The sequence below is a fragment of the Chamaea fasciata genome, unplaced genomic scaffold (assembly GCF_029207755.1).
Source record: "Chamaea fasciata isolate MVZ Bird 193981 ecotype frontalis unplaced genomic scaffold, bChaFas1.0.hap1 SCAF_10, whole genome shotgun sequence".
NCBI classification, from domain to species: Eukaryota; Metazoa; Chordata; class Aves; order Passeriformes; family Sylviidae; genus Chamaea; species Chamaea fasciata.
This window is the reverse complement of record NW_027094095.1, coordinates 26,647,360-26,663,994: the sequence shown is the minus strand read 5'-3', so window position 1 is coordinate 26,663,994 and position 16,635 is coordinate 26,647,360. Positions and strand designations below refer to the sequence as shown.

At 39.5% G+C, this 16,635-nt stretch overlaps 1 protein-coding gene across 1 annotated transcript in view; it reads left to right on the top strand.

The window, feature by feature from the left end:
- The window catches only part of TTC39A (tetratricopeptide repeat domain 39A), a 44,318-nt gene that overhangs the window by 12,294 nt on the left and 15,389 nt on the right, over positions 1-16,635 (top strand). Inside the window, exons 3-8 of the mRNA XM_066192800.1 lie at positions 4,952-5,083; positions 5,740-5,816; positions 6,322-6,389; positions 8,743-8,807; positions 10,153-10,252; positions 11,082-11,147. Coding sequence (XP_066048897.1) covers positions 4,952-5,083; positions 5,740-5,816; positions 6,322-6,389; positions 8,743-8,807; positions 10,153-10,252; positions 11,082-11,147 — 508 coding nt within the window. The remainder of the gene's footprint in view (positions 1-4,951; positions 5,084-5,739; positions 5,817-6,321; positions 6,390-8,742; positions 8,808-10,152; positions 10,253-11,081; positions 11,148-16,635) is intronic.

Here is a 16,635-nt window from a genome sequence, read left to right as displayed (position 1 = left end):
GTTAATGCAGATTCACTAAATTACTCACATTTGGCTTCCACAATAAGTGTATTTTCAACTAATTTGTACCATGTGAAACTGACAGCAGATTTGGCACAATGTGTGAGGCTTAAAATCTGAAGATATTCCTAGCAGCTTAAAAATAAATATCTGAGGATGGTGTCTAGACTTGTATTGAGGTAAAGCTCTTTTTTTCCTGTTAGAAAAGCAAATCCATCATAAAGAAAAGCAAACCCATTATAAAGAAGAGATCTCATTTCATAGAAAAAATGAATCCAGTGGTTTTGCCTCATGTTACATGACTTTTCTTGTTTCTTGAACTACCTTTTAGCGTCAGTTTTCATTATTATTAGCAATCATTGTACAATAGTGGGTTCTGATTATCTTGTGCCTTCTGCAGCAAGTTTAATTGAATTTATCTTTTATATGGAGTGCTCACACTGTAACTAAGAACTCTTGAGAAATTCCTAAAATTCAGTCATCGAGCCTGTGCTTGGGATTTTCAATACGTAATGAGTTAACTGTTAACATGCATAACACTGAAACTGTCCAATCACTGGAGCAGGGAAAAAAAATCTCATCTTCCTTCTCAGCCCTGAGACATGCAGTAAATCCATTAAATGCTGACTGGATTTTGGCCCTTGTGTAATTGCAAACAGACAATAATAAATTAAGGGTTGATTTTGGTGAGATGTCCCCTTCCCAAGACAAATGCTTAATATTTAAATAATTATCCTGAAGGAAAACATAGCATAATCACCTGATAGCTTGCTGATATCAGATCTGTTTGGAGAATAGTAAATTAGATAAATTCATGACAGAATTATCTGGACCATTGGATGAGGTGCACCACATGTGTTGCTGCTTGGAAGGAATTATTCCTTGCTTAAAGGAATAATAAGACAATGATTTGTTCCAGGCAGTTGACTTTATCCTGAAAATAGACTCCAAAAAGCACTTGGTGTTGTTTGGTGGAATATTAATTCTAGAGTGACTGTGCTTTTAAAGTTTTCCCTGGGAACTGATCTCCCAAAGATCAGGTGTGATTGACAAATGGAGAGTGGTGAAAGAATAGGGGGAAGCACACCCAGGTGGAGTGGAGCTCTAGATGGTGCATGGATAAATATGTTTCTCAAAGCTTGGGCTAGCTATTATTGTAAGGAATGTCATAACAAGAGCAAGGTTGTTATTTCTAGGGGACTTATCTTTTTATACCTGAGGTCTGGAAGAATGCAACCTTAATAGTCTTTGTAAATAAATTAATTGCAACCAAAACCTAACTAACTGTTAGTTTCTCCTCTGCTGGAAGAATTTAGCAGATTCTGAATTTTGGAAATGGCTTTGATTAAAAAGGCTCAGGGATTCTCTTCTTGAAGCACAGCCTTTGGTCTTGGGCCATCCTGATGGCTTGTGGTAGCAAGGGAGCTGTTATGGAGAGGTGGCTGACTGGAGAGGTTGTTGCTAGTTAACTTATTGCTGCTGGGGAGTCTTGAAGGAAAAGGGTTTTTATCAGAAAATGTCAGTTCAACAAATTTGAGCATTTCTGTGAAAGCCTCTGCTATAGGTCTGGTGGGTTGTTCGGACATTGGGTGGCGTCAAACATGAGGAAAGCCTTCAGGCCTCCTGTGACCATTCTGATGCAGGTTTGATTTGGGCATTGATCTCCCACTCTTGACTCCTCCTGAACGAACAGACTGGTCACTGGTCTGTGAAGGGTCTTTCCCTACTCTGTGCTGCTGGATTTAAGTGTTGGAAGCATCTTGATACAAAACCAACATATGGATTTGAACCTGAGGTTTCTGTAATTTAGGAATGCATGTCCTGTCTGCTGGATTACTTTAAAGGATCTACAGAAAAGATTTTGAGTGCTATTTTTCACAAAAGATTACGAGCCCTGGATTAATTCTGAGGTCAAACCAAGCCAAGATTTTTGATTTTCATACTTCAACTGGAAAGCTGTGACTGTCCTCACTTCAGCAGTGGTTTTAGAGCAGGAATAAAAGTTCTCCGGCAGCTCCAAGAAAGGGCAGTGCTGCAAGGTGATAATGATTGCACCATAGTTGGAGAAGAGGCATGTGGCAAAACTCCATAAGTGCCTAAAGATATTACTTATAATCCTCTTATTCAGTCATGTGATACCAACTACTGGGATAAGTCATTAATCACAATATTAGTTGCATTCATGTCATACGGACTTGTTAACTTCAACAATGTCCTGAGGAAAATGCTGCTGAGGAATCAAAAGAAGAAAAGTAAAAAGATACCAAGTTGCATTCTGTATCCATCCATATGAAACCCAGGCCTTAAAACCCATGGTAATTTGCCAGGATACAACTGGCAACTTAATTTGAATGGTTAATAGACATAGCATAGATAAATTGCATTTCTGCCAGCATCCCCACCCCTGAAATAAAAAGAACAAATTTGAATGTTGCTAAATACCAGTTGGCTAATGATAGACATTAATTATTCTCTCTTTTAAATATTAGAAGTAAAATAGATGAAACCATTGATTAGGGAGGGGTGGCTTGGTTTCAGAAACAAGTTACTAGAGGGGGAAATCCCTCTTCACCACATATATGTGAAAAGTACCAATTTTCCTTTTAGTGCAGTGAATTCAGTATTTATCTGCTTTGCTTTAGAAAGCAAATTTCTATAATTTTGAAAGGGCACTATTTCAGTCACTTCCCTGTGCTTTGCATTTGAGCCTCTGGAAGGGTTTTAGTTTAGTAAATACAAGATGAAGTGTATTTTTCTGTGCCCAGTGAGGCTGATGAATAATCTAATGAACAGAAACACTTCATCAGGCTGGCATTTTAGTGTGTTCATTTTTTTCTACTTTACATTATCAGTCTACTGAATGAATCATGATCTACAAGGCCAAGAAAGAGCTGTCCTAACTCCACTAGATTTTAAACTAATTTCTCTCTTCTCTGTCTGTTCTTCTTAGCCTGCAAATGAGATGGATGGTAGCATAGTCTGGAGGTTATAGCACTTATGGCATCAGGATATTTCCCAAAACAGCTTTTCAACTAGATTGATTTAGATGGTGAAGGCAAGTAGGAATTAAGGACAGCCACAGAGCACAGACTGCAGTGAAGTTTAAAAATATGCACTGCAAATTCTTTCAATGCAGCCATCCTGCTTTGTGCTCTGTGTGCTGGAAAAAGAAGCTCTTTGTTGTCAGTGTGAGGGTTGGGAAGCACCAGGCCCAAATCACCACAGTGAATTTTCAGATCATTGAGTAATGTAGGGTGATCTGAAATGATCCATTAAATTTTCTTTCAATTCAGTCCAGATACCAAAACTTAGGGAGGCAAGTGTATTTCTGGGGTGAGAAATTACATGGATTCTGGTGTCTTTAAAGCCTGGCTTTACTCCTTAAAAACCCCCACAGAAAAAGAGATGAGATTGGAAGGCACCTCAGAAAGTCACGTCGTCAAGCAGGGCCATTTTGAAAGTCTCCAAGGATACAGACTCTACAACTTTTCTGGGTGATGTGTGCCACTGCATGGTCACCCTGATGGTAAAAACGTGTTTCCTGGTGTTCAGCCAGAGCCTCCTGTGCTTCATGTTGTGCCCATTGCCTGTGATCCTGTCCCTGGGCACCAGTGAAAAGAGCCTGGCTCTGTCCTCTCTGCTTCTTCCCCTCAGGTGTTTCTATAGATTATAGGAACTCCCTGAGCTTTCTCTTCTCCAGCCAGAACGCTCCCAGCTCTCTTGGCCTTTCCTCATAGGAGAGAGTTCCGGTCCCTTAGTCATCCTCGCCACCCTGCTCTTGAGTGTGTCCATGCACTGAGGAGCCCAGAGCTGGGCACAGCTCTCCAGGTGGGGCCTCACCAGTGCTGTGCAGAGGGGGAGGAACCCCTTGAAAGAAAAAGAAAGTGAAGAAACACCTGAAGTAAACACATTGAGAACAGGTGTGCTGAGGGTGGAGATTTTGAAAGGATATCCTTGTTTGACTGCAAGTATTTTTGAATATTCCCTGCCATATAGAGCTATCTGATCTGTTCTAGAGTGCAAACAACTGAAATAACAATTGTTGCTCCTTGACAATATTTGTCTTAAGCTGTGCTATTTGTCAGGGGTGGATTAGCAATGTCTACAGAGAGTTTCTGTGTCAGGAATTTATCTGAGCTTGCCCTTCAACATATTTCTCAAGTCATCCTTATTAGACCTCTATGCCTGAAGATATTTTGATTGACTTGCAGAGAATTACACCAGACACAGGTGAATGCTGTAAATGTCTGCAATATGTAAACTCCTTTCCTGTCAGAGGAAAGGTGCCAGCAATGGCTGCACATAGGAATTAATTGTTTTCCTTGCACTAATGTCGAAGTTTTTTACTTTCTGCCAACGTGGCACTGTCTGAAACCCTATAGAATAATATTTAAGTTGATTGGGTTGGGGTGGAGGGTTGGCAGAAAGGGAGAGGAGAAAAAACTGCATTTTTTTTGATACAGACTAGTGCTTCTAGTGGAAAGATCTCTTTCAAGGAGATTCTATTTTGGCCATGGTTGTGGTATTGTGTTACTTGTCTCCTTGAGCCTGTACTGAGTAACTGTCCCAAATTAGAAGAATATCAGCTGGATTTGTGTCATGTGTTTTAGCATTCATTAGATAATAAAAAAACCCCACCATGATTCTATTGTTTCTGGATGGTGAGCCATGTGGTTAATTCCTGTGCTTTATGCTTGTTAAATATCTCTCCACAGCTCAGAAATTATATATTTTAGCAGAGTATGTAGAACTGTAGACATGATTTCTTATACAAATCTCAATCTATTACTGTTTCTTGATTATTTTGCATGTCCTTTGTGTTCGATTTCTAGCTCATTTAGACCTTGTTCCCATGAGGCTGATACATTTCTAGAATTGGATTTGTATTTGCTTTTTAAAAGCAATAACACAATCAAATCAGCTGCGCTTTGCACCTTGTGTTTTCTTGCAGAACTAAAGACAGCATGTATCATGCCCTGACTTATGCCACCATACTGGAGATGCAAGCTATGATGACATTTGATCCTCAGGACATACTGAATGCAGGGAACACAATGAAGGAAGCTCAAGCCACCTGTCAAAGGTAAGACTGGAGCAAGCCAGTCAGTAAATAGTTCCTTCTTGGGAAAGTTTTGAAAGATTACTGGATACTAAAGGAAATGTGATTGTACAGAAATCACAGGAAAACTGAGTTTGGAAGGGGCATCAGGAAATCATCTAGTCCAGCCTCCTGCTGAGAGGAGGGTCATAGCCCACAAATGAGGGTGTTCAGCAGTCTAGTCTTGAAAACTTCAGTTTACTCCAATATCTGATTTTTCTTGTCTCTTAGAATTTGTCCTACCTGTAGTCCCAGTTCTGCAGTGTCTGGAAGTTGTTTACACTGTTCAAACACTGCAGAATATTCCCATGGGTGATGGTTATACTGCAGTTGTCTGTCTGAGTCAACTGTGCTCCTACTTTTGTACCCACAGTCACCCATACACACACAAAATAAATCAAAACACCCCCTTATCCCTCACCTTCATCAAGACAGATTTCTGTGCATGAAGGGTAAGGGACAGATCCCGGGAGACCATGTTGGCCAAGTTCTCTATGGACTGTGCTGAAGTTTGTGAGTGTGGTGAGATGACAGGGCTGGTGAGCACTGGAGGTTAGTGGCTGTATTAGTGGCCAGCTGAAAGATACAGCTCTCTGTTGTTGATGCTCCTTCTTCAGAATGACCAAACTGACTTTTTGCAGATTTAGGAAGAAATCTACTGTAGCTGATTCTATCAACAACCTTGTGCATAGGCAAAGCCTTGAACATTTCACTGAAGGTAACATCTTTCAAATGCGTAATGTTTTCCTTTTTTTATTTATGCAGTTTGAATCCTGTAGAATTGTTCTCTCAATATGTGCTTGCAAATTGTGAATTCACTGACAAAATCACTGGTTTGGCATTTGCTGGACCAAATGTGAGTGTTTTGGCCATTGCCGTGTAACCAATCCAAAAATCACTCATCTTGTTGCTTTCTGACTCAGCACTCCCAAAAATTGCTGGGTAAAGAAATATCAGAAAGAAGCATTGAAATGCCTGTAAAGGCTCTAGATCTGGGAATTTATGGAAAGCACCAGAAAAATTCCTGCAATGTTTCTGTAACTGCATGTCATTTCTGTTTGGAGTTATATCAGAACAGAAATGAACTGAAACACTACAGTAAATTTGGAAAATATTTTTTCTCAGTTTGAACTCTGTGATCTTATTCCTACATTAATGGGCTAAGTGTTTTTTAATTACTTTTTGACTGATTGGTTTGTTTTCTTCTCTCTGTGTGATGTTAGAGGAAATCCATGCAGAAATTTGTTATGCTGAATGTTTACTTCAGAGAGCAGCACTCACATTCCTCCAGGTATGGATTTCCTGCATGGCTCCTGGGGGAAAAATACCATACAGGTTTCTTTTCCTAAATGAGCTGGTAGAAGACTATAGTTTGACCGAATGGGTCTTTCATCTGGATCAAGTCTGGATTTTATCTGGACTATATAACGAGATATTAGAGTAGTTAATTTTCCCTCATGATTATTAAAAAATACTTACCACACTTATTCCCCACTCCTTTTTGGATGTGTGAAATGCAACTGCAGCAAGCACCAATTTTCAAATGATTGAAATTGAATCAAACTTTTAAGATTTGAAGAAAAAAAAAAAAAAGATGAGATGGTCATTAAAGCTGTGCTGGAATACAAACAAGGCTTTTGTTTGAGTCTGGCTGGTGTTTGCTTTCCCAAGGCTGCTTTCTCACTGGTTTGTTCTTGAACAGCAATTATGGTCTGCATAGCTGTTAGGCTCCACACATGCTTTCTCCTTAACAGTGCTGTCTGTCTTTAACAAAGGGGAGCTCTTCCTCTTCTTAGGATTTTATCTGTCTGTCCTAATGAAGCTTGATTTGTTTGATGGAGCAACATTAGCAGTACTTATTAGGGCTCCAGCGTGCAATTTAAATTGTTACTCACAGTTGAAATAACTGATTTTTCTTCTTGGTTTGGCTGTACTTGCTGTATGAAAGTGGGCCTCTTCATCTACCAAGGGGATAATAAAAACCACAGTCAGAAAAAAGGCTGCTGCTTCTTGGCTCAAGGTGCTGATAGGAAATGGAATGCAGGTGGTGGTTTTATAGTGTTTGGGAGTTGCCAGGTGGGCTCTGATTTATGTTGCTTACAACGGTTTATGAACCATGTAACCTTTTCAGCCATCTGCTGAGTCCCTCTGCTAGAAACTATTGCTTCATAGCAACACCCATAATCAGAGGAGCTTCTAGTAATTTCTAGAGTGCTGATCATGGACTTTGAAATGACCCAGGTGTAGCTAGCTGTTTCCATTTTCTTTTGGGATGAGTACCCTGTAGCACTGGGGGCAGTTTGGGTGAGATCTGAAACTATGGAAGGAAGACTTTTGAGAACTTCTCTGTTATGTCTGTAGGAAAGGAGTGTTTTAAAGCAGTGTCTCTTGGTTTTAAGAACTATTTTTACAAATATCTGTTTATGAAAATGGTTATAGAAACATGAGATTTAAGAGCATTAAAACAATTTCTTGTCCTCTTTTGGAAAGGTCTCTTTGCTTCCTGTTCTCTTCTGCGTTTAATTTTTCATGAACACATGAACTAGTTTGAAAAATTAAACAGAGGCACTTGGTTCCAACAGCTACTGAAGTGGATTAGTTTTGATGCTTAGTAAAAATTACCAAATCCTGTTGAAAACACAAAATGTAGTCTCAGCATTTTTCAAGGACTGAAGATTTCTCACGTTGGCTGTCTCTGTTGTTGGTATCATTCTGACTGTAAACATTTTAAAACCGTCTTCCTCCTTGTTTCCAAAGGAAAATATAACTGAACCTTTACACATGGCTGAGTGTGCTGCACCCCTCAATATGCTGTACTTAGTACACCTAATTAATTCATCTAATCCATGTTCTTTTCTCCACAATGCCCTTTTATGATTTTTTTGTGATGGCATCTTCTGTTAAAACACATGGAAACTCTCTGTCTTGAAGTAACAGCAGACATCAAAACAAACCGGAATGACAGATTATATAAGTGAGGCAAGAAAGTGCCTCCAAAAAGTTATGAATCTAAAGACGCTCTAACTAATGGTTCCCCAGATACTTTGCTGTAATTTCTCAGTTTGTTATAGCTTATGATGTAACGTATTATTTTACCAGTATGGATCTCATATATATATATATTCATTCATATCATTCATATATATATGAATATTCAAACCAGAAGGTATCCTACATAATTTTACTGACCCTGCTTCACTCTTAGGATATGAAACTGCATTCTGCAGACTCTTGAAGACAGGCAGTTTACTTATGAACATTTCCTGGCTCAGCCCCAGATATATCTTAACTACACTCATGGGCAAATGAGAGAAAGCCATTTTTTGAAAGAGCCCCAAATGCATGGATCTTAGGTGACATCTATTAGCTGAGTCCTTGTGTTCGTTAATGCAAATTCAGATGGTTCAAACGTGACAAGGGCTAAATTGATCACAGAAAATATTAAAATAAAATGCCTGTATCTAAACAGAGTAAAAAATATTTTAATATAGAAAAGGAAATCCTAAATCCGTGTATTATGTCTTAGAGGCTTATATTGTCTGTGTCATGGTGGTTATGTTCTGGGTGTGTATTCATCTTAGGAAGACAAAAGCCCTTTATAATGCTTACAAATTCATACTGCTAATGTGTTTCCATTCCAACAGGATGAGAATATGGTGAGCTTCATAAAAGGAGGCATCAAAGTCCGAAACAGTTACCAAACCTACAGGTGAGTCAGAGTGATGATGTCATTAAGTGCACTCTATCAGTAAAAAGTGCTGCTGGTGAAATGATCTAATTCACAAATTCATTACTGTTGTATTTATTGAGTCTTTATTACGGGCCTCATGTCTACAGATTTTCTCAGCCCATACAGATTCTTCCTTTGCATAACAGAGGACATTAACATTATGGTTGATTTGTGGACCCTAGCTCTGTTAACTCCCAAGGTTTGCCTACTTCAAGTACTAAATCCCTGAAATTATGTCAAAAAATAACTGTTCTAAATGATGTGCTGTTCATTGTGTCTGCATAGCACAATTTGCAGGTATTGCAGGCATTAGGCATAATGAAATGGCATTTCCTTATAGTTCCAGCTGCAGCTTTTTGGAGCGTTTAATACCGGTAGCTGAAGCACAGTAAAAAGTGAAGGCTAAATATGCATCATATTTTATTTATTTTAGAATTCTAAATTTTGATTCAGAGTGGGCACAAAATGTCTTGTGTCCAGCAGACACAAAACAGCATCAAGTCCAGGTTCTCCAGAAGTCCACTGGAAGGGAGAGAGATGACAATGTCCATGTTTGTGTGGGTTGAAGGTGACTCTAAATCCAGGTGCATAAGACTGCATTACAGGGAATAGTGCTGAGTCTGTTGGCAACAACCAATCAATAAAAACATGACAGCCTGAACACAAATACATGCTTCCCTTAGAACTATGTTTTTCTTCTCCTAATAATTAACAAAATAAACTAAAACGGTAGTGTTAAAACCACATAGCTATAGAAAGCTTGGAGGCAAATTGATTTCAAACTGAGCTGGATTATGTGGGAAATAAAGTGACACTACAAAGCTGAGACCTTTAAAAATTGGAAAAATGAGTGAAAGTAATTTCTGATACATCTGGCCATTTTAGAATATTTATTACAGTTGTCTTTTCCTATACAAAACAGAATATTCTTTTGAACATGCACTTAATCCAGGGATTAGTGAAACCCAGGTCAAATTTGTGAATTTAAATTTAAGTTTTGTGCACTGCCCCATCATCTCTTTTTGCAGTAGCAGAGTTTGTGAGGCTCCCAACAGCCATCCTTGAAACATTTTCAGGCTGAAATGTGGTTGAATATTGACTGTGTCTGTTTGACAGGAATTCCTCTCCAGGATTCCATGGTAATGTGACAGAAATGATTTGTTGATAAATCCAACAAAATGTAGATGATGTTCACTTGAGTGAGATGACAAATTGGCCTTTTTTAAACTACTCTGTAGTTCAAGGTAATGGGGTTGCTTTCTTACTGAATTATAATCAATCATGCTATTTACTGACGTTGTAACAGAATCTTGTACGTTTCCAGGGAGTTGGACAGTCTCATACAGTCCCCACATTATGTCAAAGGAGAGAACCATCTTCATTTTGAGGGAGGTGTAAAACTTGGAGTTGGAGCATTTAACCTGGTATGTACCAACACTCTTACCCTGATCTGGTGTCCTGCTGCCTCCTGAAAATGACCCTAACTTGAATTCCTGAGAAGTTCTACTGATCATGTGGTTAAAATTAGGTGTGTGCTCTGAGAGTGCAGGGTCCCAGTGTCTGGTCTATTCAGAAATAAAGAGATTGCTGCCTGCAACGTGTTGTGGGGGCCAGGAGAAGCCTTGCCAAGGAGTTGCCTGTGCCTGTTGAATTCTACTTACTCTTTACCTGACACTTGGAAAAGTACCAGGATCTAGGCTGTTAGCAGGGCAGTTGGAAGGGGTGGGGTACATGAATGAAGTTTGGGGTGCTGCTCCAGCCACTGCTGGCTGTTGTTTCTTGTGTTCTGGCCAAAAAGCAGGTGAGCAAATGGTGCAGGATGGTTCCTAGGGAGGAACGGACCCTGAGATGGTGAGGGGTGATGTGGCGGTTCAGGGCAAGGGCTGCAGAAAGTGCCTGGAGCTTCCTCTTGCCTGCATTGCTTTGCCCAAATATTAGATTTACTGCACAAAGAATAGTGTGGTATGAACCCAGCATTTCTGAAACATCCAAGAAGTACTGGAGTTACTAAGCCTGTGCTGTGTAAACCTATTTCTGTCTAGAGCATCCTGGAGACACAGGGTGCCCACATTATTCTGTTTAAATTGTATGTGAAATATTGCAGGTGTGTCCGTTTACCCTGAAAATTGTCATATAGAGATGATTTTAGGAATTTTATTAATTTTGTCTCGTGCTTGGAAAATTGTAGGAGGCAATTGGTAGCTGAAAAGCAGAAAGCCTGTTACTGCATAACTCTTACATTTTTCTCTGTAGACATTGTCCATGTTTCCTGCACGGATTCTGAGATTACTGGAGTTTGTTGGATTTTCTGGGAATAAGGTAAATGTGAACTAAATATTATTGGTACATTCCCCTCACTCTTAAATTAAAAAACAGAGACAGTAGTTTCTGACTTCTTTCTCACATTAGCTGTAACCCTCTGGTATCACACATGTGCACTGTGGCACTGATGCTTTCATGCAGCTCAGTTTTGCTTTTTATTTCATCTGAACTATTGCACTTCAAAGGTTTTCATACCACTGTTCAGTGTTGAAACAGTTGTGAAACATGGTAAAGGAAATTACTAGTACAGGGATGTCACCATATTTAGGTTTTTAGTTACTGGTCTTTTGATGTAAGCTTGTGCTCAGAAATCTGTAGCCAAAAGTGTATTCCTAGCCTTTAGTAAATTTATAGAGCTTCCTTGGTGTAGTTACTGTCATTATGGGGTCTGAATGTTCCTGACAGGTTCTTGCATGATGGAGAAAAAAATCCATTTCATTTCTGCTTTAATAGCAACTGGAAATTTGAGTGTGGCACCTAAATTCTCCTGCCTAAGGAGTAAGTGCTTTTTTGCCTGTAGAGTCACCAGTCTGACCTATGTTGTTTGACCAAGATGTTTAAGGAAAGAAGTTCAGTAATGGAGCAGCAGAAAACTCACATGATGATGAGAAAGAGCTGTGCTACTGCTTTATGGATCTGTTGTTTCAAAAGAATACTATATTGGTGGGAGGATCTTGGCCTTGCTGCCTTGTACCTGCCCTTGTGTCTCTACGAGCAGAATATGAGATTCACTCAAAGCAGGGCTCCTGGGTTAAGAAAACGTGATGCAGAACATGATCCCTTTAACCTAAACCAATAGTCACATTTTTCATGAATGCTGGGTAGGATAAGTGTCTGATGCAAGCACTAGAAAAGCCATGAGAACTAGTTAAGTTTTAACACTTTTATAATACTTTCTATTTACAAAACAAGTTTTAAGGAGAAAAGTGTCTTTTTTTATCAGAGCTGAAGCCTTACATGGCAGGTGAGTGACTGTTATCACCATTTTATTGGTTTACAGGAAGGATCTTATATCTGAAAATAAAATGTCTTATTTAAAAGCAAGGAACAGAGTGTAGATTATAATGTAGAAATTTCCAGGGGCTGTCCAGGAGCTATTTCACGGCAGTAAAAGCAAAAATCAAGTATTTCTACCTGTCAGTTTCAACAATAGAGCATTTAAAGGAAAATATTCTCTTAGAAATGTAAAGGCAATTCAGGTACCAGCAGAGTTCTGAGAATACTTTGGTGAACACTCATCTTACTCCTGCAGATGAAAATTGTCCCTCCAATGGAGTTTTTATTTGGCCCTGGGATTTCTTGCATGGCTGTGAGTGGGCTGATATTTGTGTTGATGAGTCAGCTCCTATTACAGTTCCTTAATAACTCACTGAAGCATGATCTAGATTACCATAAATTTGAGCAAAACTCTGTTGTTTGCACACCATACAAAGGAGTATTTTAAACATGTTTTTCGAAGGTCATTGATGGCCATTTATTTTAACATCCTAAAAAAGTCTTTCCACATTTAGCATTTGTGAGTCAGGTGCCTTAAAGCCAAAAGCAAAATTGCAATTGCATGTGCAGTCCTTTCTAGTGGTGGTTTTCTGAAGTTTGCAACAAGACGGTAGACAAGAGTCTAGAGGGTGAAAGAAACAGTGACAGAGGAGGGGAGGAAAGTTTGTTCATCTGTGCTGCACTGGTCCAGGAGTTTTTCATACACCTGTGCTTGATGCTGCAGTCTTTTCCTTTAAATGCTTACTCTGAGTGTCAGATTGTGCAGCACAGTCATGGTTAGTGCCTTGAGCTGTTTGCAGATTACCTGGAAGAGATATAGTGCACTGCAGAACAGCTTGGTTTTGGTATGGGTCATGTGTTTATTAAAACTGCATATAAATTTGCATTGTATGATCCTCCACGATACCAACCTGCCTGAAAGCCAGCAGGTTTGCCCCTGGGGACTCTCCTTGTCTCTGAGTCATCTCATGGGGAACAGCAAATGAGGACATGCCCAAAGCTCCAGTACTTCTTAAGCCATTTGCAGGCACTGTGGACATCATGATCAACTTAACAGCAGTCTGGACTCTAAAAATATTAGGTGGGATAAGATCAACAAAATATAAAAAGTAGCCTGAAGCCATGGTTGTTCCCTTCCAGTCCAAGATGTGCCAGCTGTGCCCTTCTCACTGTTTAAGCTCCTTTCCCTTGCATCATCAGTCAAATCATGGGCTTGTTTGTGTGTGGTAGCACAGGCCCCACATTTGGGCAGGGAAGTTCAGTGCAGTTTTGCCCAGTTTTGAGAGAAGTGCCTCGTGGGCAGAGGCGTGTCAGGCACCCTGTGCTGGGGAGCACAGCAGCCTCACTGGGCAGTAGGTGGAGTGTGTGTCCCATCTGCACTGGGGTGTTTAACCGTGACTAACCTGTGATGTCAGAGCAGGAGACTCCTTGCAGTGTCTCCCTGGAAGCCTGAACCCTCCTCACTGGCTCCTCTGCCAGGTCTCAGGCTAATATTTACACTTGTGCTTATTTTATTGGTGATTACAAATGCTGTGCTGCTAAACTGTAGAACAGTTTGACATGAGCCTACCATATGTTAACTGCAATTTGTTGGGGGGTCAGATGACAGCTTGATTTCACGAGAAGGCAGGAAAACTGTCAGATAGAACCAATTTCTTTCAAATTATACTTTTTTTTTTTAATGTGGGAGGACATTTTTCCCAAAACTGAAGAATATTCTTGATGTGTCAATTTCTAATAAATTGAATTCCAGTTTCTGACTAAGTATCTTTTTTGAATTGCATTTTGGTCTCTTCAAATTTTAAATGAAGCTGAAATCTTATATTATTTAATGGGATACATCCAAATGCCCTGTCTATCACCTTAGTCTTTGTAAAGCTGTTATTAGTATCCATCCTCCTTGCTAAACCTGCAGCAATGTGATCAGGCCAAGGGACATGAGCAATGACCTTGTTTTGCTTTCATTGTCAAGATCCCTAATTAAAAGAATGGTTTAAAAATAACATCCAAGAACTTTTGCTTCAGGAAAGTTGATGGATTTTAGCCAGTAACAGCTGAAATAAATATGAACCACTCTCAGTGTTGTCTGATAATGATTTTGAGCATTGTCCTTGTTCATCCTGCAATTACTCTGGGAGTCTCTAGTGCTCACGTGGGGAGTCCTGAATGACAGAGCATTGGATGTCTTGGGACAAGAATTGAATCAATGAGATACTGATATAATATAATGTACTGACAGTCTTGGGAATTAGATTGCGGGATGTCATGAGGAACTTGAACAGAATTCTGAGTTACCACACTGGATCACGTCTGCTCTGTGCTCTAGCTTATATCCTTCAGGGTAGCTAATGTTTTGTGTGAAAATAAAACTGAAATGTGTTAGTGTCAATTAGGGAAATTACAAAAATGTCTTTCTGGAAAAATTACGAACACTTACTGCCTTGACATCTGCTTCATATTGTCGCAAAGTGCCCTCTAATAGACTTTGTTTGGAGGCTCATTCCTGGTGTTCTGGGTTTGCTTCTATCAGTTGTGACATAGGTGTGGGAGATAGTTATGGGTCATTTATGGTTAGAAGGTGTGTCTTGGCAATTAAATATAATGTACTCACTGGTGCCAGTCCCTAAGTGAGTGCAGTGTGTTTGCAGAGTTACTCCTTAGGCTCAAGTAGCTGCTTGTGATTTGGTTCCCAGATCCTCCATCTGATCCAGGAGAGCCTTACATTGCCCAGCTCCTGGCACTCCCTTGGCTGATGGGGATTGTTGGCTAATCCCTGTAGGCTCCCAGCTGAGTAAGGGTGGTGCTTGAAAAGGTGATTCGTGTGTCTGCTCCAGGCTGCTGTGCCAAAATGTTCCTTGGAGAAGAACCTCTGCTTCAGCCAGGCACAGAGGAAGCCTTGGGAGGCCAGCTAGGGAGTGTGGGATGTAAAACATGATTCCCAGTAACACCCTTCAAATTGCTATTTTCTGGGTATCCCATTGTAAGAGAAGCAGTTTGCAAGAGGTTTTTTGAGGAGAAGCATCTTTGCTGCAGTGTATTCTACAAGCATTATAATACTAATAACAACTACCTCTAGATTTCTTTTATTTGGGCTGTATCTTCTACTGATTGTTATTACTTTAAGACAGAAAGTTTGGGATATTCAGGTGGCAGAGTGAAAAGTAAACAGCATTTAATACCTCTGCTGGACTAGATAGGCTTATGGACATTCCACAGAGTGAACTAACTTGCTCAGTGAGCTTCTCATGCCTGTGTAACTACTCAGTTCAAGAATTTAGAATTAAGGGTGTCAGATTTGCAGTCCTCTTCTGATGAATGGGCAATATTCTTAATCCAGTTACTGCTATCCAGGATGCAGTCCTTTGTAAGGTGGGCGTGGGTTCATTCCTTGTCCATACAGATTATAACTTCGTGTTTGGCTGCACTCAAATATGCTTTTGAGACTAAATCATAATGGAGATCAACTTGACAAAGGTTACGTTATTTTATGTGACAAAGTCTGTTTGAATCATTCTTAGTGCTATTCACATTCATTTTATATATATTTTTATATAATACAAAAGATAACCAAATGCTGGAAGGCCTAGTGTCAGTAAAGGTTCAGTGAAATATCAAGCCTGAAGATTTTTCATGGCAAAAAAATGTACTTTGGAAAAATACTTTGGAATTTTTTTTTTTTGCCAAAATTCATTCCACACAACGTTTTGTTTTACTGCTACCTGGAAGTGCTACTTTTTAAAAGTACAAATATTTGTGGGTTTCATCTAGGCAGTTTGAAGAAGCTGAATATATCACATTTTGTTAATTATTTGTATCAGTCAAACTTTTCCTCTCAGCAGAAAATGAAACTGGTTTTATTTTGCTAAGTACTTGGTTTCCATTGAGTCACTGATTTTCTGTAATGGTTTCACTATCTTTTAATTTCTTTTGTAGTGAAATACAAGTCAGTATTTTCATTCTTTTGTCCCAACCAGATGTTATAAAAATTGATCTGCAAATATGAGTAATATTTATCCTTGTAGCAGTAATTGATGAAATACATTGAGTTTTAAAAATAAAAACAAAGAGAAGCAAAATCACAACCCCCCCCGTATTTAAGTGAAGACAATTAACTGCACTATTAAGTGCAAAAATAGATGTCTGAAGAAAATGAGAATATGATTACAGGCTTCAGTGTTACACAGTAAGCAATAAAGGCGTGGTGGTGTAACACCCCTCCCTCAAGGACACACAGGAGATGTAAATCTGTGCTGGGATCGTGCTCTGAGGGATCTCCCCAATGCCTTTCCTGGTGCCTCTGATAGACATCCCTCAGGGTTCCTATTTATAGTGGAGCTGGTTTGAAAGTGTGTCCTTGGAGTCACACACATCATGTTCCAGTGACCTTCCAGTGCAGTGATGGAGTAACTTTTAAACAGATTTTGTCCCAGCACACAATGGCTGTCTTACTGTGCATATTTACAAGTAGGCAGATCTCTTGTTTGATACA